Genomic DNA, 23,046 nt, shown 5'->3' with positions numbered 1-23,046 from the left:
TAGTAGGTAGGCTCTTAATACTCGTGCTGGGGTTCGGAGGGAGTTCATCCACGGTGTAACCACTGCATGTTGCCAACTCACCGGGACACTTCGAGTTGTCGATACATCTCAAGCAGGAACTCGAAGTCGAGCTCCACATACAGGTATACCAGCATTTCCCTTTCGCACAATTCTGGAACTTGCCAAAACAAGAGGCACAAGGCTGCGACAGCTTATTCATGGGATCATCCAGAAGACACTGCGCGGTTTTTTCGGCATTTCCCCATTCCTTCTTGGCACAGCCAGTGAGGAAATCGCTAAACGTTTGCCCATAAGAGGTCCAGAAATCATAATCGCTGGATGTGCACTGCCCAGCAAGAGCCCCAGCAAATGTTGCCGCTGCGATAATTGACTTCATCGCGTGATAGATCTTGCCACAATAGTTTTATACCTGATGATTGCAATGAGGACAGGAATAGCTACAGATTGTGTCAGGGGACAGATGGAAGATCCAGTCAAGGCAAGCCACAGAACCATCGTGCCATTGTTCGCTTGCGTTGTACTTACGAAGGAGAAAATGACATATCCCCAGCAGCTGGCAGACTGGTCTCGCAATGTTGTGGGGCTGACCGAGTGAGCGAGCTCGATGTCACCGATTGGGAGTCTTTTCTCCCAAGTTATCGAGGATGACATTCACAATCATTCATCCATACCTCGGTACTGGTCAACGGCTAGTGATTGCTCACTTCTGGGAGAGTGCTATGATATCATTGTTCATCATTGATGTTCCTACTCATAGAAATTACGATGCAGTCCCGACGAGTGAATACAGGATCTCCCTGTTTCCAGGATCGTTACGGATTTCTGCCGTTAGATTTCAGCGGCTATGGATTTGAGCCGTCTCGTTCACGAGCTGTGGATCAGAGCAAACCTCTGGAATGATTCCGACGTAGAACGTTAAGTGTGAAAGCCTGATCATGTATACGTAGTACAGTTCACCAAATAAGCTATGCTTCCCATGGATTAACCACAACTCATGCCTTAAGGAAAACGGAAACATTATGTCTTTTACAGTAGGTCTCTTCACGCCGCAAGCTCAGCTACAATACCAATACTAGCTGCATCAGCTCAAACAGACCCTACCGCAAACCTCACACATCCGATCAGTCTCTTCTAGCAGCTAGAATCCAGCTTGTCGAAGCAACAGTAATACATTACTTCTGGATAAGTGTTGTCATTACGATCCCCCAAGCATCAAAAAATCGAAACCGACTTCGATCCTCAAGACCTCGTAAACAATGTACGAGCTTTCGTTGCACTGTACACTGCAAGACGCTCGATGTTGCCACTCCCACCCTCAACAGCGACAGGCACGCCGAGCTTCTTCGCAGCGTCGCTGTACGGAAATTTAGCGGCAGGTCCACTGGTAGGTCCTGCGGATATCAGTTCATCTCTCCTTTTTAACATAAGATGAGTAAACATAGATGCCGTCAACGCGATCGCTCTCTAGCCGCGTGCTGATCCCGAGAGACTTCGGCATATTTTGCTGATCAATAACCCCCAAACTGGAATGACCTATGCAGTGCATAGTATGTGCCACATACTATGTGGGTGCATAGTATGCACCTAGTGCGACTTGCCCAGTGGAGACTCTAACCTGAAGGCATCCATTGATAGAGAGCAGGGTCGTAGAATCTATGACATGAGCAACGAACGAACGAATTCAGGGAAACCTGAGTAGCAGCCATCATCGCGCATACAACACTCGCGAATATTAGAGGGCCAACGCGACAGTGTAACCTTGGATTAAATAAGGTTAGGTAGGATTGGAAAAATCGGTTCAAAAGTTGATAATCAGTATTCATATAGAAGAATCACAAGTTGAAGTCATCCCCAGTCGGCGACGTCGTAAGTCTCCTTTTGATAACAGCCCCCACGCGATATAGCCAGTTCGAGGACTCCACAGGAGAATCCGTGCCTGGAGATGAGGACATGCTGCTAAGCCACGAGCCCGGGACAGACGGTCAGGTACGTAGCTAACCTAGTCAGCAAACTACCTTCTGACGTTGTGGACTCCTCCCTTGAGAAGTCCTCTGTAATCACTTCACGAGATGCTTTCTTATCGTCCGCTTGTTTCTGTTTGATTGTAGCCGCCTGTTTCTCCGATGATTCAACAACGAAGTAGTCTACGAGCTTAGGTTGGCCATCTGGTTGGGGCTTACGATAGTCCTAACGACTCGTTTATGATCGAACCGAACGAGGACGATAATGAGGCACGCTCACCGAGGGTGATGGGCCTAGTCCCTGCTCCACTCTACGAGCCAACAAGGTGAGATCGTCTTCCTCAGCTTTTCTCTCGCTCTTCGGTCGGTACTTGCTCGGTGTGATCCACTTCCAGGACGGCACCTGGACCAGGCAGATAGACGTGCCAACATGAAGAAGACGAGTGATACTCGTGAAGTACCTGCGAGCCCTTGGGCAGGAGCTTGCCATCCCAATAGGGGTCCGCCTCCCAATGCCTAGCAACATGGTCAATGCCAATAACGAAGACGTGTAGATCACCCGTGTCGGGACTAATCCACATACGCAGGAAATGCTTGTAGTCATGTATACGGAGGGAACTGAAGGCCTCGGTACAGTGTTGGCCAAGATAGTTAAGAGAAATGAGCAAGTAGACGCCGAAAATGAAAGAGGCAATAGGCGTCATGATGATGTAGAGGAAAGGCGATACCGAGGCGATGTAGCGGAGGTACTGGAAGCGGTCGATGGGCTGAGATGAAGACATGTGTCACATCTGACTAAGATTTGCGCTTACCATGTTGTTCTGTATAGCGGCGCAGACGCCGGCTCTATTATGGAAAGCATGGCTCGGTAGATCAGTGATTGAGATGAATAGAGAGTTGAGAGAAGCTGGGGTGGGGAGCATCGATGCCTGAGTGAGGAAATAGCAAGATGAAACGGCTGTACTTCTCGCTGAGCTGACCCAAAAAGGACCCAAGACCGATACGATAATCGCCTCAGTCGTATCAAGGATCTCCAAGCTGTCCCCACCAGGGGCTGTAGGAGTCACGGTGTATAGATACTCGCAGAGCAACTCCACTAAGCATACTGCAGAGACAGCCGCAAGGGAATGGCATAGGCCATGGATCAACCCAACGATGAACCTGTTAGATAAGGGAAGGGGTTTCCTCCAGCTTCCTCAAGAGATTTCCGTTAGCCTTCTTATACCTCTTGGCCTCCCCCATTTGTTCTTCAGCACAACCGATGCACATAGTTATGTACATTATCTGCCCAATCAGAGATACATACCTGACACAGTTGGGGGTGTGAGTGATGGAAACTGTTCAAAAGCTATTACGATTGGCGAAAGATTTTGTCGTAGGCCTCAACCATGAGACCGATGAACTCATATAGACTCAAAAAAGCAGTAGGCTGCCTTAACACCCTCCCCAGCATCACATAGGGGGAGAGCAGATATACTCTGAGAGAATCAGCTATGAACGACATGACAGAATCCTACCGTTAGCCAGAACGCTACTTACTCCAATAGATTCGCAACGAAGAAGATGTGCGCAGCCGAGAAATTACGATAAATCTCTTCAAAACCACACGACGGAAAACGATCACGATTTAAAGCTGACCCATGAGACTATTCCCGGCTTACCATTGCTAAATACCATATTCCTAATACCACATCCGCTCCCCAGTTGCGTCGGCGGAACTGTATGGGGTTCAGCCACGTCAAGCGCCGACTCACATTCTCGGGCGGATACGACTCAACACGAGAGTACCTATGAATGTCGCCATGCACTCCATTATTTCATGAACTCAGAAAGTTCACGACGGGTATGTCTGATATACTACAATGAAGGAGTTATAGAGAAAATACAATGCCTTCTCAAGCACAGGGGAGTACTGAGAATAGTCACATCAACTATACATGTGAATTTCTTCATGAACATATACCAGGGCCCGACCACTCATTTCAGAACTGCTGAGTGCACAACCATACTCCCATACTGGCTAATATCTGCCTGGTGAAAGTAGTGCTGCTATATATAAAAGAACTCACAATATGGTAACGAGCATAAGGATCAACGACAACCCATTATTGCCCTGTTCCGAGAGGCTCTGAGAGAGCCGTAGGAATCTTCTGGCCAGATCCTGTAGCAGCATAGGCGAACTCGTTAGCATTGAGCTTGGCGATTCGCTTGTCGACCGATTCTTTGCATAATATGTCTTTCGGAGGGAAGTGGGTAGGATGTAAGAAGGCACCGGCTCCACCTGAAGTTACCAGAGGAACTCCTTTGCTGCCATCCTGAAATTAAAATGAAATCACACTCGAGCTCATACAGAGCATATACCAAGAGTAGGATGTGGTAGTACAGCAGGCATGTATCGAGAATAGTGATGAGTGTCCCCTGCTAGCCGCATGCCTAAACGAGGCTCCCCGATCTTATCCAGTAGGACGCTGACCAAGTAGCCAGTTCTCTGAGAGGGGACGCCACATGGGCTGAGCCATGGTCATCGCTTCTCATCTCACACTGCGCTCAACAACATCACACTCCCAATTTGGTCTATGGGTGATGACGACCACGCGGTCTTCAGTGTCGACCTTGCCGGAGTCCAGAAGGCCACAGAAATACTCGTATTGTGGACGGTCTAGATCATAGGACAGACTGAGATCCAGGCCCCATATCCACCACCCATGGGATAGCTTCACAGCAAAGTACGTGCTCTTCTGAGGGACCTTCCACCCAGCTAGATGGTCTTGGCCCACCAACCAATGTAGATAGACCTCCAGACCATCGTACCTACACAGTGAACCCTACATAAAGGAAACGGAGACTGGTATCTCACCAGTCATGATTGCCTGGAATGGCGAAGAACTGTGGCTGATCAGCGACGGCCGAGGCCTTGGACACCCCAGTGGGGGCCTCTCGATAAGGAGGCAGTGCCCATTCGGGTGGACGTATTAGTCGGTCAACGAAAGCTTCATGACTCGGTACCGGATAGGCGAGGTCTCCACCATGGAAGACCAGGTGACAGTCGGTGGCCAGTAGCACTATCGGATGACGGAACTCTTTCAAGGCCTACAGTGTGCATCTCAGAAGAGACACTGTCTGTTCTCACACGATTCCCAACATGCCCAAGTAAAGGTATCGAGTTATGTCGTTGCAGTGTGAGGGACTCAGAGCTGTTACCTTCACCCGAGCTAGCCATGCTTCTCATACCGCTGATAGTGAGCTTACTCACCTTCTCAGCTACATGGTCATCCTTGGGTACATCAACCCCCAGGTACGGCTGAGCTATCAAGCGTCCAACCGTATAACTAGAATCGAAACCGTCACCACCATCTGCGAAGAAATCAAACCAGGTCTCCTCTTTATCGGATTGGTCCTCGAAAGTGACTGTCCCCTCCGGCTCACGGGTGAGGGCGGCCAAGAGCGTCCTCACATCGAACCGACCCATGAAGACTTTCAACATGACTGTCACCTGGGGAATGTAGGTAGTCATGAAGAGGCTGTACCAAGAGACCATAGCCTTTCGTAGCTTCGGATCCGGACCTCGGCGTTTCTCGGCCTCCTCTTCCGCTTGATGATACTTAGCCAGGACCGGTCCGGCAGCGACAAACCCATGACGTCGGCCTAGTATCCTCTGCAACAGCCATGATAGACCATACAGTAAGAACATGGTCAATACCACTGGCAACTGTAAGAGGATGGGACTGTCCAGATACTCGCAGTATCGATTGGTAAGAACGCCCAGTCTACTTTCTCCCTGTTTACAAAACCCATACTGGAGACTGAGAGCAGAAGCCATCAGGAAGAGATTGCTGAAGGACTCCTTCCGAGTTCTCCGCATAGAAAGACCTCTCATACGGAGGGCACCTTCAACGATGAAGAATCCTGGAAGGTCGAGAACCAGGGCGGGCAAGAAGAAGGAGATTACTGTGCTGAAACGGAAGGGTATAGCAGCTTCGGCAGGCGCCCTTTGTGTGTGACGAAAGACCATGATGAGGAGGAAGTATGTCGAGAGGTTCACAAACCAAAAATAGTGTGAATTACGGTCGGCATCTTGAACGTGTTGTAGAGGCGATAGGAACCAATAGAATGCCATGAACATAACCAAGTGGAGGAACACCCACCATTCGATCCGAAGACTCAGAGGTTCCTGTGAGCTTGAGAAAAGCTTCATAAATAGCGTCATCCGCTCTAGGTCCAACAATCAACTGACAAGAGAAACACCTCATCGTTCCACAATCATACATTCCACTGACCGTATACCAGCTAACAGCCTCTACGCAACAATGTCTATTGTATGCATGAAAGCTAAAAAGTGACCAGCAGAGTCACAAAAATTATATCAAGATTCACATGTTGAAATCATCGCCAAGCGACTCGTTAGACGCAGCCCGCCACAGGAAAGATGAGACCCGTCTGATGAGTCCCGTGACAGGGTTGGGTTCAGAAGTTTCCGCAGGGAAACCTTTACAGAAGTGCCATGTAGCATAGAAAAGAAAACCAAGCGCGTACTTCCTTCCGACCTCCCTTCTGTGTAATAATCATCACCCAACGGTGCCGCTTCACACATCTCAGGCCGACGCTTCTTCGAAGCCTTCACCACGAAAAAGTCGACAACCTTTGCCTGACTTCCTCCCTTCAGAGCCTGTCCAGTGTGAACAAAAACATAGCGTCAGCGGCGACTGGTATTCCCTCACTTTCCCATTTGGATTTTTCTTGACTCTGGGTCGGTACTTGCTAGGAGTAACCCACTTCCAGGAAGGTACCTTCACACGGATAGAGAGCTTGAGATAGAGACGTTATGACGAGAGTTGTCCCGGTCACTCTCTAGCATAGAAAGAGGAGGGCATGCCTTTGATACTGTCACACAATGGAAGTCCCGAAATGTGTCGATTGTGTCACCTTTTTTCATACCCGTGCGCTTTTCGGCATTAAAGTCCTATCCCAATAAGGGTCCATTTCCCAGCGAGTGGGGACGTGATCGACTCCGATTACAAAGCACTGCAGGTCTCCCGTGATGGGTGAGATATGCATCCGTACAAAGTTCTTGTAGTCTCGGATCTTGAGGGAACTGAACGCCTCGGTCCAATGTTGGCCCAAGACGTTAAGCGACACCAAGAGGTAACAACCAAGGATGAATGATGCGATGGGAGTAATGATGATCCACAGATACGGGACCAAGGGACCAATGAGGGCAATATAGTCGAGCCTCGTCAAATCCTGAAACACCATTGGAAAAAATCTATGAAATTCCGTTATCATAGCAGGAAGTGCGCAGGAGCTCTGCGAGTGTAAAGATTATCACTGACCTGATCCGTCGCCATAGTCGCACAAGCAGCGTCTCTGTTAGTGACTATTATCCTGGGAAGATCGCTGATAGAGAGAGCCAGCGTGCACAGAGACGAAGGCAACAGGAAGGATGGTATCTGTGGGAAGATACTCTTTCGGACCGACCTCAGACCAAGTAGACCTCGTAACTTCCCCCAGCAGTTTCGAGCACGATACTATCCAAGAAGCGTACTATTGCTGGAGGTTCAGCGTTGGTCGATGTATCGAATTGAGCCATGTAGACAGTGGCGCACTCAGCGAGGCATATACAAGCCACTGCTGCAATAGCATGACAGGCATAGTGCACGGCTCCTACCCCTAGCCTGATCGGCGAGGATGTGATACAGTCTTTAGATGATGAGCCTACTTCCAGGAGACACCCATATGGGTCTCAGCCAATGCTATCACACAGCCCAGGAAACAACAGTGTGTGAACAAAGAAAGGTAACTGTGGTGTGGTGACATCTTCCACGAGTTCTGGAGACCTACGATGTAGTATAAATGATATAGAACGTGTCTATCATCAGAAGAAAGAATTCCCTCAGACCCATCCAGAGATCGGCCTGAGCCAGGACCCGCGCTGACCCGCATAATGGGACAGCGGAAATAACCTGCATCGAGATCTTATCGAATTGCCAAAGCAAAGTGAGCCGTTGATCGTCAAGGCCCCACCATGAGTATGTATGATATCCCAAGTACGACGTCAGCACCCCAATTTCGATTGCGGAAGTGTGTGGGGTTCGACCAAGTCAGCGTACGACTCAAATTCTCGTCGGGGTACGAGCAGACTCTCACATACCTGCAGTCAAATCCTACTACAACGACATACCCGATGGTTGCGGGTTCAATCCACCATGGCGGCACATGCTTGTCATACAAATTCAAGGCCAAGCCTACCCAATGCCTGAAGCTTTGCTGATGTATTGAGGCAAGTCGAGACCAACTCCTGCAGCTGCGTGTGCATTCCCATCACGACTCTGTTCCCCCAATCTCGACGCCATATTGGCCGCGTTGAGAAAGTCCTTCGGTGGATAATGGGTCGGGTGCAAGAAAGCTCCTGCTCCTCCAGAGGTCACCAGAGGAGGGCCGTTTGAGCCGTTCTGAAACGATTCGCCCACAATTCCCTGGCTGTTGCCGACATGTCCTACGCCAGGCATATATCGTGTGTAGTGATGGAGATCACCGGCCAACCTCATGGCGAGCCTTGGCTCCCCGATCTTCTCCAATAGAACATTAAGAGTATATCCCGTTCTCTGAAGAGATCTCAGTTCGCAGACTAACGGGAAGATGCTTACCTCAGCGACGGCCGGGTCAAAAACCCAATTCGGTCTGTGCGTGAGCACTACAACACGATCGTCTGCCTCTACTTTGCCAGTCTCCAGCAAGGCACAAAAATATTCATATTGAGGACGATCAAGGTCATATGAGAGACCCAGGTCCAGACCCCACACCCACCAACCATGGGATAGTTTTACAGCGAAATACGAATGCTTCTGGGGAAGCTTCCAACCAGCTACTTTCTGGTTGTACACTATCCAGTGCAGAAACGTCTCTAAGCCATCGTGCCTGAGAGCTGTCAGATAATCCTCGGTCAAGCCGGTTGAGCTCACCAGTCATGGTTCCCTGGTATGATGAACATCTGGGGCTGCTCAACCGAGTCCTTGACATTATCCTCAGAATTGATTCGAGGTAAGGCCCACTCAAGAGGTCTGATGAATCGACTGACATACTCCTCATTGGAAGGAGAAGGATAGGCCACGTCACCACCATGGAATACGACGTCTGCACGCGGCAACATCAGCGTATTGCGATGTGCCAGGGTGAATCGTCCATCACCTCTCCCCTTGACCGACACAGGGGAGTCATCTCTCACGCTGTCGAAGGATGGTAAGGACCGAATCGTCTTCCTCGACAAGGGCACCAGTTCATCTACTTCGGTCGCGATTCTCGGGCGAGCAACTCCGTCTGCAGATACTAGGGCGTCTCGAGCTTGCGCGCGGAGAGCACGGTCATTCGGAACCTCGACGGAGAGGTGAGGCTGTGCCAGAAGTCGGGAGATCGTATAGGTGGAGTCGAACCCGTCACCACCGTCTGCCAGAAAATCGAGCCACACGTCTTCTCGACCGGACAAGTCTGAGAAGGTGATTTCCCTAGCATGGGCAGAATGGAGGACGCGAGCATCGAACTTGCCGAGGAAGACCTTCATCATGAGTATGATGTCGAAAAGATGTGTGGTCATGCTCAGACTATACCATGGCACCATAGGCTTCCTATCACGAGGATGGGGTCCTCGAAGCCTCTCAGCTTCACTTACATTGGTATCAATCGGCGGGCCACACGAGAAGAAGCCATGGCGTCTTCCGAATAGCCTCTGGAGTGACCACGAGCACGCGAAGATCGCCCCGACCGTGAGAATGACTGGACACTGGAATGTAACTGGATGATCAAGGAGTTCACAGTAGGAGGAGATATTCGAGGGCAAGTCGCCACGTTGCTGAGTGCAAAAACCGTATTGCAAGCTCACAGCTGAGGTCATGAGCAGATAGTTGTTTATAAATTCGCGGTACGTTCTGATGACCGAAAGGCCTCTGGTTCGAAACATCCCCTCGACGATACAGAAGCCAGGGAGTCCGACGATCAAAGCGGGGATGAAGAAGTTAGCGACCTGAGTGGTCTGGAAAGGCACTACCAGTCCTCGTGGAGCTGGAGGCGTGTGCCTCAATACATTCACCAAGAGGAAGTATGTGAGGATATGCAGACCCCAGAAGTAGTGCGAATTGTGGGAATTATCCTGAATGTGCTGTAGCGGTGATAAGAACCAATAGAACATCAAGAAGAGAGCACAGTGGCATACTATCCACCATTCAAAGCGTTCACTGATGCCGACGGATGTGACGACAGACATTGAATCAGCAAATCTACGACAAAACTTTCCGATTCAGTCGGAAATTGACCAACCATACCCACTCGAATCTATCCCAGGCTCCTACGAAATCGAAATTGATGACTCTCGACGCAGCACCAAACATCGATGAACCTTAACAACCATCCAGGCGGATGCAAGCGATCTCTAGCAATGCGTATCAAAAGCAATGAGATCGACGAGCCAACAACAGATAAACCACACGCTACACTCTCAGAGCCCTCTGTCGCGGGAAGTCGACATTTAATCGACGAAGATGTGCTTCTGGAAGGTCCGGAATAACGGAATTTTATAGTGTTTTATCTCATGGTAGAGAAAATGGATGAGGATAGGCTCTTTGCTGTTCACCTAGTGCACCCCGGGACCCTCGGTTCCAAAACAGGCAGGTGCTAATATACAAGCCACTTCTCGGTAGCGTCTGTGATAATTACAGTGTGGTAATCACGTTCGTACACAAATCACAATGCAAGTCGTGTACAATTGATATCGTCATATTTCATCGAGCGAGAAGCCGTGTTAATACAGCGACTGTATTAACACGGCTTGGACTGTATTACAGTCCCCGCATATGTCTTGGATAAAAATATCTCTACCAATCACTCCACGAAGGGTTGCGACCTATGTTGAGGCATCCCCGAACACCTCTACACCTTTTCTCGTGAAAGTTTGACAAGTGATCATGCGAGGATGACAGTGTTACAAGCAAGTTTGACTTTGAGAATTCAAGTATGTCACAATTCAATTATGTTACCATCAAGACTAGCAATGAAAATCCAAGTTTGTCGATCCCCCATTCCATTACAACCAACATTGTCAGTAGGAATTCATGATCGGCACTATTAGAATATATGACAATTAAGATTGACAATATACCACACAAATCTGACATTACGCACGCAAGTTCGACACTACGCGTCCAAGTTTGACACTGCACCTCGACACGTTGGGATCTGGCAAAAAAATGTTCCCACTCATAGGCCCACGCATAGCGGTTTCGCATGTCGCTGATCCAACTCGTTGTGGTCTGATCAGAAGCCTTACAGAACTGCCCAATCCTTCGGTTACCCACCTTTCTACTATGCTCTGGCCATGCCCGTTCTCAGTGAGACACTGGCCGAACCAGTCATCACCCAGCAGTACAGCCCCCCTGAGTACTCTACAGGGCTGCTTCTTGTGGTGATCTGAACAAAAATCTTACTATGTTTGTGTCCTCATTTTGTGCTATTTCACTCCCATTGATTCTTTCAGCTGAGGAATAGCACAAGCTGCGGTAGTCCCTGGGTGATATAAAAAGTGTAATAGAAAAATCTACTTATTCCTTATCAGGTTGGTTCATCAAAGGCCACAGCACTGCTAAGGTTGCCTGTACTCCCCTCGAAGACTGGTATTCCAGAAGACGATAAATCCTCTGGCGATGAATCCTCCATACTAGACATAGTACTATGGGCAAGCGATAAGTCGATCAAAGTCAACTTCGACAAGTGCCCACTAGTGGAGCCTCGTAGCACTGAACGGAACACATTTAATGAACAACAATATAATAACCAATTTTTACAACCAAGCTATGTTGTCAGTATCTCTCACCATTGGGGACCCCAATATTGGGGTATCACCGCCAAGTAATGGTACATGCGTCATCAAACTAAATTTACGAGGAAAAGCCCTTCATCGATTCGCTTCGAGCCAACGAGTTTGCGAAGGCCCTTGAACGTCCTTGGTCTCTCCGATTTTCATCAAGATTCCTATAGTATCTTCATTTTCCCTCCTGTTCACCTTCAATTCGCCTATTTTCCTCCCCAAGCTAGCTATCTGCATACGAGCTCGCCGCACATAGCGGGCTATGTGCAGATGCGCGCGCCGGCATACAAATACACATTCAACATGTTAGTGCCATAGTTGAGTATTGCAGTCGTCGCGACGCCCACTACGGACAGGCTGAGAGCGGTTACTACATACAGTTGGCATCGTGATACTTGCAGTTAAGCTCACTCAAGTCCGCCTCGAACGATCGGCGCCTCCCCAGTCAACAAAGTAGCTGCTACAACTGCCCAAACAGAAGATGATCTCCTTGTCGCGGTCTTGGAAGAGGTACTCGATCGATATGTTCGAGAAGAAGTCGCTGGTCCTGAGTCGCTGGTCCCGAGCCATCGACTGCTTCGACTATCCCCATCTGGGTTCTCCTCTACGACCTATTGCTCCACTGGCCATACCAGTGCTACGAAGCCGACTACTGGTAGCGGCATACGCCGTGGTGAGCGACCGTCCTCAATGTGGGGAGCCCATCGGAAGGAAAAACAATACAGAACTGAGAGAGGAGACGCAAGAATAGCAGCCATAAGGACTCAAGAGAGATGTCGTGGAGAAGCAGGCACGGCGGGCGGACATGCGGTGATGTATTGAAGGTGTGGTATCAGTAGAATGCAAAGTCCAACATTAAGAGAGACACTATACCGTTCTTTCACTGAGCTCGGGCTTCTCCAGGAGAATGCTTGCATACTGAGAAGTCTCATAGTCCACACAGGTTATGTCAGACCCACCGACACATCGTCATCGTCGCCCTCCTCGAGGCCTCTCAAATAAGCCTCCTTTTCCAACACTTCCTCCGCCTTAGCCAACCACTTTGTCATCCTAAGTTCAAAGACACACACCGTGGCAGGATATAGAGGACCGACTTTCTGAGGTCCTTTCTGGCTGCAGTAGTGAGACGGTCCGTTGCCGCACTGAGATCCCCAATCATATGCTCCATCGGGGAGGTCCACTCCGTACTCAACTAAGACCATCAACACATGGATAGACCGAAATGATCACGATATGGGGTGACAAGGTGAGGCACATTGAGCTAGGTCGAGCATACTTTAGTTTCGTCCCAAAACCCCCTGGGCTGCAGTTTTTCCAGTAACTGTGATGTCGCCTTCGCTGCAATGGAGCGTTCCGGCCCCTCCAGACTGTCTTCCAATCTTATCTGAGACTTCTCTTTGCCTTCGAGGCCCGTGTAGGACTCTCGCGGACTAAGGCGATATTGACTCTCACATTCAGCTGATAGAATCGACTTGAGGAACTATAACGTATTGAGCTTGTCAATAATTCCAGGGGGAGACGGATGCTTCCGGTTGTTGGTAGCCGTCGCCCTTGTAGCTACTATCCCAGCTACCTCTCTTTCATTGGTATCCTTCCTTCCCAAGATGACCCCATCCAAGACTGACAGACGCTGACAGCAGCGGTGCAAGCCTTGTGCTGAGCAAGAGTGCAGGAGTGAGCATGGATTGCCAGCAACCTGATCCCAGCCGATGGCACCCCCCTACTATATAAGTATCGCGGTCAAAGTATACCTACCGTAAGTTCAGCGAGGTCCTTCAGAGCGGTCAGCTCCTCAGCTACCGACCTGCCTTCCTCCAGTTTGTTGTTCATCAGTTGCAGCACTTCTACGTTCGGGCACGCTCTCGCCAACCCCCTCAAGGTCGACAGGCGATTGCTGGACAAGTACAGCTCAGTGAGGCGCTCACATACTGGGAGGCCTTGGATACCCTTTAGACGATTACAAGCCACAGAGAGGACCGACAGAACGTTTCCTTCTGGAACGAACCCGAGGCTCTTCAAGCGGCAGCCATCCAAAGTGAGCTCCTGCAGTCCGCGGATTCGCACGAAGACGCCTACCTCTATTTTATCGATGGGGTTGTATCCCAAGTCCAATACGACCAAGCCCGACAGTGACCGCAAAGCATCACGTACCGTCCCCCACGTGAGGGCATTGTGAGAAGCATTCAACCGACTTAGTCTCTTCAACCCTTCGGTTTCCTCCAAGGTCTCCAATCGGTTATGCTGACACTCTAAACTCTCAAGCGCCTTCGGTAGAGCACAATCGAACCGCTTCAGACGGTTGTTGGAGACGATGAAATGCCTCAACTGTGGTGGCCACTCAATCCTATAGAGCTTCGATAACATACACGATGCCAAGTTGAGTACGAGAAGATTACGCCACTGCAATCCGTTGGCGAGACCAAAGGACTCAATATTGTTACTGGACAGGTCCACTTCCGCTATCTTTTCCCTTCCTTTCACCAACTCTATCCCATCAGTGCTGCTCAGCATTTGATAGCACAAGTTTAGTTTTACTACTGGACCTTTTCTGTCCAGTCTGGTCGCGGCCCACGCGATATCTATAGACTCCCTCCGAGGGCGCAATGCGCTGGGGACCCAGCGCTCTTCCATCAGGGCATTCGGACCACCCCTGACAGTAGACCTCCTCGAGACTGATTGAGAGGAAGAAGAGGCGGTGCATGATGGGAAGCCCTTGAGGGCAGCATCAACTGACACTACCCCATCCCGCCGCGACAAATGACTGCCATCCCTAGTAGACATCCGAGATCCACTCAAACTACCATCACCAAGGCACTCTCCCGGCGAGGAACTATCGTCTCCAACACTCGTGCTCGACATCGAAGCGAGATTGATCTTGCCCGGCTCAGGTCTCGAGGCTCTGAGGATCCCTCTAGCGCCTCCTACAGCCACTTCAGGATCAGAAGTTTCACCGAGTTCGATCAGAGATGTGCTGCGAAAGCTAGGGCTGCCTGGGGCTCGACTACTATTACTGGATGCCCGCCATACCACGCCAGTATCATCACTCCTTCTCAAATCAAACCAGACCTCCTCCGTCCCTGAACGGATCCCCTCGGACGGCTGCTCGTCGAGCGAAGACTTCAAGCCACTGAGGATCGAGCTATGAGTGGCCATGAATAAAAAATCAGCTTAGGTCGCGATGAGTTTTTAATATTAGTACCCTCAGGTATGTGAGAACAGACCCTGCTGAAATGCAACAACGATCTTGCTGGAAACCACATAACTCCTATCACAAAATCTCTGTCATTTATACTGTACCCCGTCCATGGATTCCCTCGCACTGGGTACGTTGCCGTTGAACTCCGCTCCGGAAAAATCGAACTCCGGATGCTCCTCCTGACACCACGAGACAAGTACTCCTCAGGCGACCGCTGCCAAGTAGGTAACACTTGGAACCTCTCAAGCATGAGCTTCTCTATGAGCTATGCTGGGCCTGCCCCTCGAAGCACTGCATGGGAGCCTACACCACTTGAACAACAACCTCTAGTGAATGAAGGAATCAATTCGTGATTCCGAGAGAAAATCCAGCGGTCACCTTGGCCAGGATTATATGTATCTCCCCATCCTCTATAAACAGCATTGAATGATCCTTATCCACCAGACCTGCCCTGACCAAGCAACCATGTGATGTATAGAGACTGAAGTTGGCCTCGTTACGGTACATGGTTGAAATGGAACTGATCCGCTGCTTTCAAACTTAGCTTCACGGGTCTAGGCTCTAGTGAAATACAAAACTCTGAGATAACCTCACATACACGTGTACCTTCAATATCGGTTCGAGACCAGAACTGCTAAGGCATTGGCCCTCACCCCGATAGTCCACAGAGATTAGCACAGGCGAGTTCATGGATGACTGTCCTTCCCCCCTGATGACCTCATCTTGCGTCTGCTTCCATTCATACACCACATAGGCTTACGATTGTCGACCTCTCGCCTTCTTCTCCATCTCTTTAACCTTGGGATCCTTCTCATTCATCATCTACACAACCCCATGCTTTTTCCTCGCCCATCATCACAATTTACGTCACCAACTTAATCGTGGGAGTGGAGGAGAGACACCCGTATACCACTCCGCTGGTAACTCCCACCCTCCCAATTTCGCCACACATGACGCCTTGCTCGAACTGCGACATGTATCCCTCAGTCGAAGCACCTCCCAATTACAGCAAATCGACCGCATAAGCTCATTCAACTTATCATAGTCGAACACCGCCGAGCATCGAGCTGAGAATTCACGGTCACCCATCAATGAGGCCATCGATACGACCATACCTGTGGACCAGCTTCTGACCTCCATATTACACAGTAGAGGTTGAGATGACGAGAAATGCGCAAATTATTATATGACCGTCCAAATGACCAAAAAGAGAGCGTTCCAGAGCGTGTTCGGAGTAGCATCATCACCATGAGCACGTCATCGCAACATAGATGATGAACTGGGGGCGGGAGCAATATTGAAAACGTCGGGTTTTTCGGTGTGATCAGCCACCCCACTTGCGCATATGCCTACGGCAGAGGTATCCCTCGTGAGCACGACCATTTATTTATCAGTGGGGACCGTCAGCAGTACTCAATGGGCCGTTTGACATCGAGCTCGAGATAAAGAATTACTTCACTATCCAATTTCTTTAAACATCTAGTCTCATTCCAGGCCTTATTGTCGACTTCATCTCATGGCGCACTGCAAGATGTATCCGTCCATATCACCATAACATCGTTCCGAATTATCAGATTCACGAGATACGACCAAGCACTGTGCAACTCCCTTCTCCTCCTATTACCGTTCTGTGGATGACCATAGCCGCTACGGTGATGGCCGCTCCTCCACGGAAACCTGTAGTTTTGGGGTCACCTCTAGCGATGATCTCCCTCAACTCGGCTAGATTCCCTCCAACAGCGCGTCGTTTCGTGACTTTCTGAGAGTCACTTTCATTCTCAGTATCACATTCAATCCGATCGACTCACGCAAGCTGGACAAGATTGATTCCTAATACAGAGCCCGACAGCAGCTAAGCAGCTACCACTATTCGAGCCAAACCCATGTCCATACTCGCCCGAGACTGAGGCGTATCCAAGGTGGAAAAGAAGAGGATACGACTGAGGTTGGACTAATTCCCGTAGCCGAGATTATTACGCTGTCGATGAAGTAGAGAACATCAAAAACATTTATCTAGTTGGTGAGAGAAATGGTGGGGTGATGAGCGACTTTGGTGACGATGGACGATGGATGGACGATTTGCTCTGCGCGAAATTTGTCAAGTGAGTAATAATTTCCTAACCCGGAGATATTCTCTCATGCTTCATCGTTCTTCCTCCGTTACTCCTCACTGTTCTACAGTCTGAAGAGTGTTACTCTCGCCATAGGCTCCATTGACTGTATGTAGTACTAGAAATCTTTTGCAGTTGACCTTTTCGGTATGACGCCACCGTCATCCACCAGTTTCGCAGACGTCCGACGGCTGGTGTCCTCCGGCGCTCCACCAGCACTCATCGTCAGTGATCCAGCTTGGAAGAGGATGCTAGATGAGGTGATACAGGCTTGGTCATGGTCTCAGTAATGTAAGGATGAGTAGCTGTGAAAAAAACACTTCGTGACTTACTTATAGTCATCGCCTGACGTGGTACTAATCTCACAATCGATCCAATGCCCAAATCCAACTAAACTGATACCAGCGTTTGACTATGAACTCTCGCACATACTAGAGCTCGATGGGAGCAGACTGAAGCTTGCATATTGGTTTTGTGTACACCGTTCATGGCGTTCTCACGAACGAACCATGTCGAGGTGTTCAACATGGAATCTTCGGGCACTCCGACAGCACATGACGTTGTTTTATATTACTATACTCTGCAGATCGACACTGGGCTGGCACGACGAAAGGAGACCATCGACCGAGTTGCCGCAGACCTCAGCGTTATGCTGGAGGACAAACAGAGACTACCTGTCTACCCATCCGGACCACCTCCAGTCGGGTAGGTAGGAATCTCGTGAAGCATCCTGGTTACGTCTTTTCCTTAGCCCTGGCGATGACTGGTGGCCGCAGGAGGCCATGCCTGGATATCCTCCGCAGCACCCTCCAACGTGGGGTGGCCCTCAGGGATATCCTCCTCAGCATACTACCATGCCATGTAACAGGTTCCCCGATGCATTGGTCAATACCATCCTTCTTTCAGATCACATGGCATCCCCTCCAGTGTCCGACGGTTTCCCGGAGCCTCCTCCCTTTCCTACACCACCACCAGGTTTCAGTCATCCTTATAAACAGCAGCTGTCAGAAGAGACTGAGCTGCAGCGTCGGAAACGACAAGTATAGCCATCTTCATCATGGATCGTATCTACCATCTCTATCAGGCTCTCCAAAGGATGTCTGCGCCTGCTCCTCCTCCTGCTGCTGCTGCTGCTGCTGAGAGGAGTGTCCAACGGTGTTCATCCCCTGACTCTGGGTATGGACCTGCGCCCGACCCCGAAGATAAGGGTAGTAACGGTATTGCTAGGCTATCGTTCCTCGAACTAAAACTGAATGATCGTGGTTGTACGCACACGCAGACTGTACGTTAGTCCTGTCGATTTCATTGCGAGTGAACATCGGTTTACATCTAGTTATATCTTCTGAAATATTGTTTACTGATGATGGATACTCGTGGCTCATCTATGTGGTCAGATGCTTTCGAGGCTTATCGTCGATCTTGCTGGCTGCAGTACTACCAACACATGGCTTCACTCCAGACCCCAGGGCAGTCGGCTCCTCAGCAGCAACAACAGTCGAAGAAGCGTCCAGCTGCCATTCCTAGTGTGGACGAGGATGAAGATGATGATATCAACAAGGAACTGCTCGGCCTCTAGGCTCTATTGCTGTGTATCATTTACGATATTTTTCTCTACTGGTTTGACCGTGGTCGGATTGTCAGTAATAGTGTGCTGAGTGCGGTTGGACGTGGTGGGGGAGTTCATGCATTAGTAAGGATAATGACTGATGAGGTAAAAGGAAGAGCTTCAAATAATACTGCTCTCGTGCCTGTCACCATCCAGCCAGAACGTGGCGGAATATTTTACTCACGAAGGGATGCGAAATGACCACTGCACACTTGCAGATAATAGCAATGAGAGGACGACCGTCATGATTAGATTTGAACTGTAGACATTTGATGACGTAACAAGCTGCAGTTAGCATAGGCGTTTGGGGTAAGAACCGAGACAGTATCGAGTTCATCCAGGGATGAGGTATGATGAATACACCGAGCACAAAAGAGGGCATAACCTATCTATTCACTAGTCGAAGCACTGATGATGCTGTCTTGGATTTCTCTCTATAACGACGGTACAGATATAATTGATGGCTATGTGAGGGTGCCATCTTTATGAGATGCTGAACCGAAGTGAACACAACCATAATGCAATCTCAAAGAGAAACTCTCCATCACGCTTGAAAAACGTACTACTGACAACTCCGTCACCAACGCTCACTCGATGGGCTTCAACAGAGTTGTCTGCAGCTGATCAAGCCTCGAGGAAACGGAATAGTCGTAGACGCGATCCCTCACTTTAACGATCAAACCTCCAAGCATACCAGGAGATACCTACACCATCAGCATTATAACGGTAGTAATGGAAGTAGATCGTAGTACCTCGTATTCCAATTTCAACTTATGCTCTGGTCCAAGGCGTTTACCCAGTGCCCCTTCAACCTAACAAGGGTCATACACGAACGAGGGTACATATTTATATTACTCTTTTCTTGTCACTGTTATCAAGCTCTGTAGCAGTGACCACGCGACAGAGGGTGAGACCTTGCTCGAAACGGACCACCTCGTCGAACTTATCGATAAACTTCGACAGGTGATCCAAACGGTCGTTCTCGCAGAGGATCCCTGAAGTGATCAGCAATGAGGTGAATACAAAAACCTTCCTATGCGACTGGGGGGAAAGGCAGGCTACAGAGCTGGTGTATTACTGAGGAAGTTGGTGGTGATGTCATCAGTTTGGCACTTCTTGCAAATGTCCTCAACACAGGCCACACGTACATTCCTTTGCAGACCTATGAGACGGTTATAGACGCATGCGAAATTAGTGGTATTACCAGGAACAGTACAGAACATCGCGAAAACCTTCTCGGTTTGAAGCATCTCACGCAGCATCATTAAGTCGTGATAGACAACGTCGAGTTTACCCTTAGGGTTAGCCACGGCAAAGAGAGAAGCGGCGTACCTACAATGAAGCTAATCAAAGAGGTTATACCGCTCGCTCACTACCTCCCTTCCAAGGTGGTGTCTTCCAGCTTTGGGACGGACGCGCCTCCGGTGGCCGCTGCCTTGCCAGACTTACCCGTAGCAGCAGCAGCGAAGAGGCGGACTGCTGAGCGATTGAATGTCGGCACTCGAGTGAGAGTACTACGGGCCAAGCTAGCCAGCATACTTAAGGGAATGTTACGGAAAATATGCTGCTATTCATGAACACAGAGGCCAGCGTCGAAATGGACCCATCCATACTTGAGCCTTGAACGATTCCGTGAAACCCCGGATCGATTCCGAAGTCCAACAAGATTCAAATTCTATACGAAGGGGGAGTGAATGAGTTCTCAATGAGAAGGGAGCTCCTCTTCTCAAGGAGGCGAAGGCCTAGGGTAGAGGAATGAAAGAAAAGACCTACCCTGATATGAAAGGTGATAAGATGAGAGAAATTAGAAAAGAATTACCCGATGATAATAGTGATGGAGGTGACGGCCATTATGAGAAGCAGGATGTAGAGAACACTCTCATCGTCTATTCCCAACGAGCATCGTCGAAGACCGCAACCTAACGATTATATATGTGCGCGATCTATTCCGATTGTAACGAAGTTCCCCCAAGCATAATCGTTCCCTCGGATGATGATTCTCCACATTGCGTGTGTTGACGTTCGTAAGTGCCGCTAGATTGTTTAGTCAGTGGAGCTCTCGAGTTATCATACACTATCTGTTACATCATTGCCAAGGAGAACAACTTTCAAGTGCGGCCGGCACCTTTCAGAGCTACGTTTTCAGTTATAGGAACTATAGGACTAGGAACGATTACAAGAACTTCGTCGTAGTGTGCGAAGGGCGATCACACTCGTTATGGAGTTACTTGTAACTCCATTCATAGTGTCCGATTTTACTGTCTCCAATATGGACCCGGCAACGAAGAGTTTTTTCGTGGCACGTCGAAAAGAGGACCCCGAGAACGCTGTCTGTTGTGACTGCGGTGCTGCCAACCCGCAGTGGGCCAGCGTCCCTTATGGGATCTACTTCTGTCTAGTCTGTTCTGGTAATACCGAAGTGATACAATGTTATGACGGTACGAGAAGATGTGTGCGATTTGTGGTATTCAGGGAAGCACCGATCTCTGGGGGTACACCTTAGTTTTGTGCGCTCGACCACGATGGATAGCTGGAACCCCAAACAGTTGAAGAAAATGGAGCTCGGTGGCAACAGCAAGTTTAACAAATTCTGTCGAGAGATGGTAGCATAAGTGAAATCATGACGGGACTCATCATGTGTGTTAGGGAATCGACAAGATGTCGATCTCGGAAAAGTATAATACCAAGGCGGCGGAGTACTATAGGAACTACATTCAAGCTTTGGCTGACGGTACCGCGCCGCCTGAGAGGCCCTCGGTAGCTGACGGGAAGATGCCGGCATGTAATGGTGTTAGAGTCTCATGGTCGTACATGAAGTGATGTGTGTTAGATCCTCCTCCTGCTTCGTCGACTAGTGGTAGTCAACGAAGCGCGTCTCCTCCACCGGGGTCAGGTTTTGACTCGTCCAATGGGTATAGCAACGGGTCCAATACGCAGCGACAGCCTGGCCGGAATACCATGACGGGCTTTGGAAGTGATATGTCTGGTATGAGGAATCAGGGAAGCTCTGATCGATACAGCTCGGCAGGGTTCCAGCAAGGAGGTGAGGTGCATGCTCTGTCGTGGTCTAGGGAGTCCGGTTGACCGTAATAGGACCGAGCCAGGGAGACTACTGGCACCAAGATGGTCAGGAGGATAACGATCCTTTGGGGAATATGATCTCTGGTGCCGCGTCGTGGATGCGATCTGCGGTAGGATTTGAGGTTGTTGTGGTAGGTAAGACGTGATTGTTGTTCAGAGTCAGCAAATACAACATGACGGTTGGAATGCGACCGCTCAGAGTTATGCTCAGTGGGCAGCTCAGAAGAGCTCTGAAGCATATAGTACTGTCACCGACGAGGCCTTCAAGGATAAGGTTATACGGAAAGTCTTCAACTATAAGGCAGATGATGATTTCTTAGGTTCGTTCGAAACTAGCGTCAACGTCGGATTGGTTCTCGCAGCAGCTCGGTGGTACAGGTAGCTCAGCCAGGGGTGAGCAGGCAGCTGAGTATCTCGGCACCTTGTCGTCGGGAACAATGGAGGTAGGAGTAGCCCGAATGAAGGGATCTCTTATGGTGAGTGTACGCTGCAGGGTTTTGGTTCGGACTCTGTGAGGCCTCCGGTATCATCGGCGCCGGCGAGCACTACACGGGGATCTGCTAGGGGGGAGGCAGCAGCTGCCTATCTCAACACCTTGTCCACTGGGAAGATGGAAGTAGGAGGAACCAATTGTAGGTGGTTTGGTACTATTGGAATCCTCAGGGATTCGGTTCGGACTCGATGGTGTCCTCACCTCCTCACCAGGCAGGGAGTCATGACGCCCATGGTCGGTCCAATTCTTCACCACCACGCGCGAGTGACTCGCCGTTGATCGACTTGTCGTCCTCGACCGTCTCTAAACCGTCCCCGCAGCATTCCCAACCGAGGTCTGCTGGGCATCAGAAGGCTCCAAAGGTTGGAGGCTTGCAGCCACAGAAGAAGACTGGTGAGTGGTATTAGTTACCCTTTTCGTGAGTAGCTCGGGCTGTTGGTTGCTTAGGCACTTTAAGTGACCCCGAGGCTTTCTGGAATGAGGACAACTGGTGATTTGTTCACTTCCTCTCTCTACTGGAATCGTGACCGACACCAAGCCTGTCACCTGCTCCCCTCCTCTGCACCGCTATTACAGTCGTTTGTTTTTCATCAAAATGTACCATATAGATGGTCGGAAAGGGGAGTGGGTAACAGAAGTATCCTCAGTTCTTGCCATTCTGTAAGCCGTAGCCTGCTATAGTAGGTATGCATCGCTCCGCTAGGTCCGATTTTCAACTGTTAGTACA

General features: G+C 49.7%; 10 protein-coding genes across 10 annotated transcripts in view; 3 read left to right on the top strand and 7 right to left on the bottom strand.

The window, feature by feature from the left end:
* Pmar_PMAR006942 (conserved hypothetical protein) overlaps positions 1-59 on the top strand; it is a gene marked incomplete at both ends in the record, with an annotated part of 1,201 nt that extends 1,142 nt beyond the window's left edge. Inside the window, one exon of the mRNA XM_002783370.1 lies at positions 11-59. Within this exon, the coding sequence (XP_002783416.1) occupies positions 11-59 (49 nt within the window). The remainder of the gene's footprint in view (positions 1-10) is intronic.
* Positions 60-1,977: 1,918 nt separating this feature from the next.
* On the bottom strand, positions 1,978-3,486 carry Pmar_PMAR006941 (hypothetical protein; the record flags this gene model as incomplete). The annotated part of the gene is made up of 6 exons (XM_002783369.1): positions 1,978-2,208; positions 2,263-2,385; positions 2,444-2,749; positions 2,795-3,143; positions 3,208-3,288; positions 3,338-3,486. The coding sequence occupies 6 exons, from the start codon at positions 3,484-3,486 to the stop codon at positions 1,978-1,980; spliced, it is 1,239 nt and encodes a 412-aa protein (XP_002783415.1).
* Positions 3,487-4,087: 601 nt separating this feature from the next.
* Pmar_PMAR006940 (hypothetical protein) lies at positions 4,088-5,994 on the bottom strand (the record flags this gene model as incomplete). Its single annotated transcript, XM_002783368.1, has 5 exons — positions 4,088-4,263; positions 4,344-4,492; positions 4,545-4,793; positions 4,840-5,072; positions 5,113-5,994. The coding sequence occupies 5 exons, from the start codon at positions 5,992-5,994 to the stop codon at positions 4,088-4,090; spliced, it is 1,689 nt and encodes a 562-aa protein (XP_002783414.1).
* A 333-nt stretch (positions 5,995-6,327) lies between these two features.
* Pmar_PMAR006939 (hypothetical protein) lies at positions 6,328-7,625 on the bottom strand (the record flags this gene model as incomplete). The annotated part of the gene is made up of 6 exons (XM_002783367.1): positions 6,328-6,468; positions 6,516-6,648; positions 6,701-6,769; positions 6,918-7,223; positions 7,313-7,429; positions 7,474-7,625. Coding segments are annotated over 6 exons (891 nt in total), but the record flags the coding sequence as incomplete, so codon positions are not given.
* Positions 7,626-8,224: 599 nt separating this feature from the next.
* On the bottom strand, positions 8,225-9,540 carry Pmar_PMAR006938 (hypothetical protein; the record flags this gene model as incomplete). Its single annotated transcript, XM_002783366.1, has 4 exons — positions 8,225-8,431; positions 8,480-8,897; positions 8,942-9,113; positions 9,168-9,540. The coding sequence occupies 4 exons, from the start codon at positions 9,538-9,540 to the stop codon at positions 8,225-8,227; spliced, it is 1,170 nt and encodes a 389-aa protein (XP_002783412.1).
* A 3,236-nt stretch (positions 9,541-12,776) lies between these two features.
* On the bottom strand, positions 12,777-14,343 carry Pmar_PMAR006937 (leucine rich repeat protein, putative; the record flags this gene model as incomplete). The annotated part of the gene is made up of 5 exons (XM_002783365.1): positions 12,777-12,882; positions 12,927-13,024; positions 13,109-13,262; positions 13,320-13,528; positions 13,588-14,343. 5 exons carry the CDS (start codon positions 14,341-14,343, stop codon positions 12,777-12,779), a joined length of 1,323 nt encoding a protein of 440 aa, XP_002783411.1.
* Positions 14,344-15,114: 771 nt separating this feature from the next.
* On the bottom strand, positions 15,115-16,141 carry Pmar_PMAR006936 (hypothetical protein; the record flags this gene model as incomplete). Its single annotated transcript, XM_002783364.1, has 4 exons — positions 15,115-15,207; positions 15,407-15,479; positions 15,789-15,850; positions 16,025-16,141. 4 exons carry the CDS (start codon positions 16,139-16,141, stop codon positions 15,115-15,117), a joined length of 345 nt encoding a protein of 114 aa, XP_002783410.1.
* A 2,055-nt stretch (positions 16,142-18,196) lies between these two features.
* Positions 18,197-18,715, top strand: Pmar_PMAR006935 (hypothetical protein; the record flags this gene model as incomplete). The annotated part of the gene is made up of 2 exons (XM_002783363.1): positions 18,197-18,347; positions 18,534-18,715. 2 exons carry the CDS (start codon positions 18,197-18,199, stop codon positions 18,713-18,715), a joined length of 333 nt encoding a protein of 110 aa, XP_002783409.1.
* A 558-nt stretch (positions 18,716-19,273) lies between these two features.
* On the bottom strand, positions 19,274-20,302 carry Pmar_PMAR006934 (conserved hypothetical protein). The gene is made up of 6 exons (XM_002783362.1): positions 20,122-20,302; positions 19,950-20,077; positions 19,824-19,907; positions 19,601-19,740; positions 19,498-19,557; positions 19,274-19,449 (listed from the first exon to the last, which is right to left on the bottom strand). The coding sequence occupies exons 1-6, from the start codon at positions 20,280-20,282 to the stop codon at positions 19,333-19,335; spliced, it is 690 nt and encodes a 229-aa protein (XP_002783408.1). The 5' UTR covers positions 20,283-20,302; the 3' UTR covers positions 19,274-19,332.
* A 712-nt stretch (positions 20,303-21,014) lies between these two features.
* Pmar_PMAR006933 (ADP-ribosylation factor GTPase-activating protein, putative) lies at positions 21,015-22,813 on the top strand (the record flags this gene model as incomplete). The annotated part of the gene is made up of 10 exons (XM_002783361.1): positions 21,015-21,153; positions 21,218-21,348; positions 21,392-21,527; positions 21,576-21,788; positions 21,839-21,936; positions 21,984-22,100; positions 22,147-22,269; positions 22,320-22,442; positions 22,490-22,712; positions 22,767-22,813. 10 exons carry the CDS (start codon positions 21,015-21,017, stop codon positions 22,811-22,813), a joined length of 1,350 nt encoding a protein of 449 aa, XP_002783407.1.
* Between the last annotated feature and the right edge of the window lie 233 nt (positions 22,814-23,046).

This window comes from Perkinsus marinus (genome assembly GCF_000006405.1).
Source record: "Perkinsus marinus ATCC 50983 genomic scaffold scf_1104296937060, whole genome shotgun sequence".
NCBI classification, from domain to species: domain Eukaryota; phylum Perkinsozoa; order Perkinsida; family Perkinsidae; genus Perkinsus; species Perkinsus marinus.
This window is presented reverse-complemented; position numbering and strand designations above follow the sequence as displayed.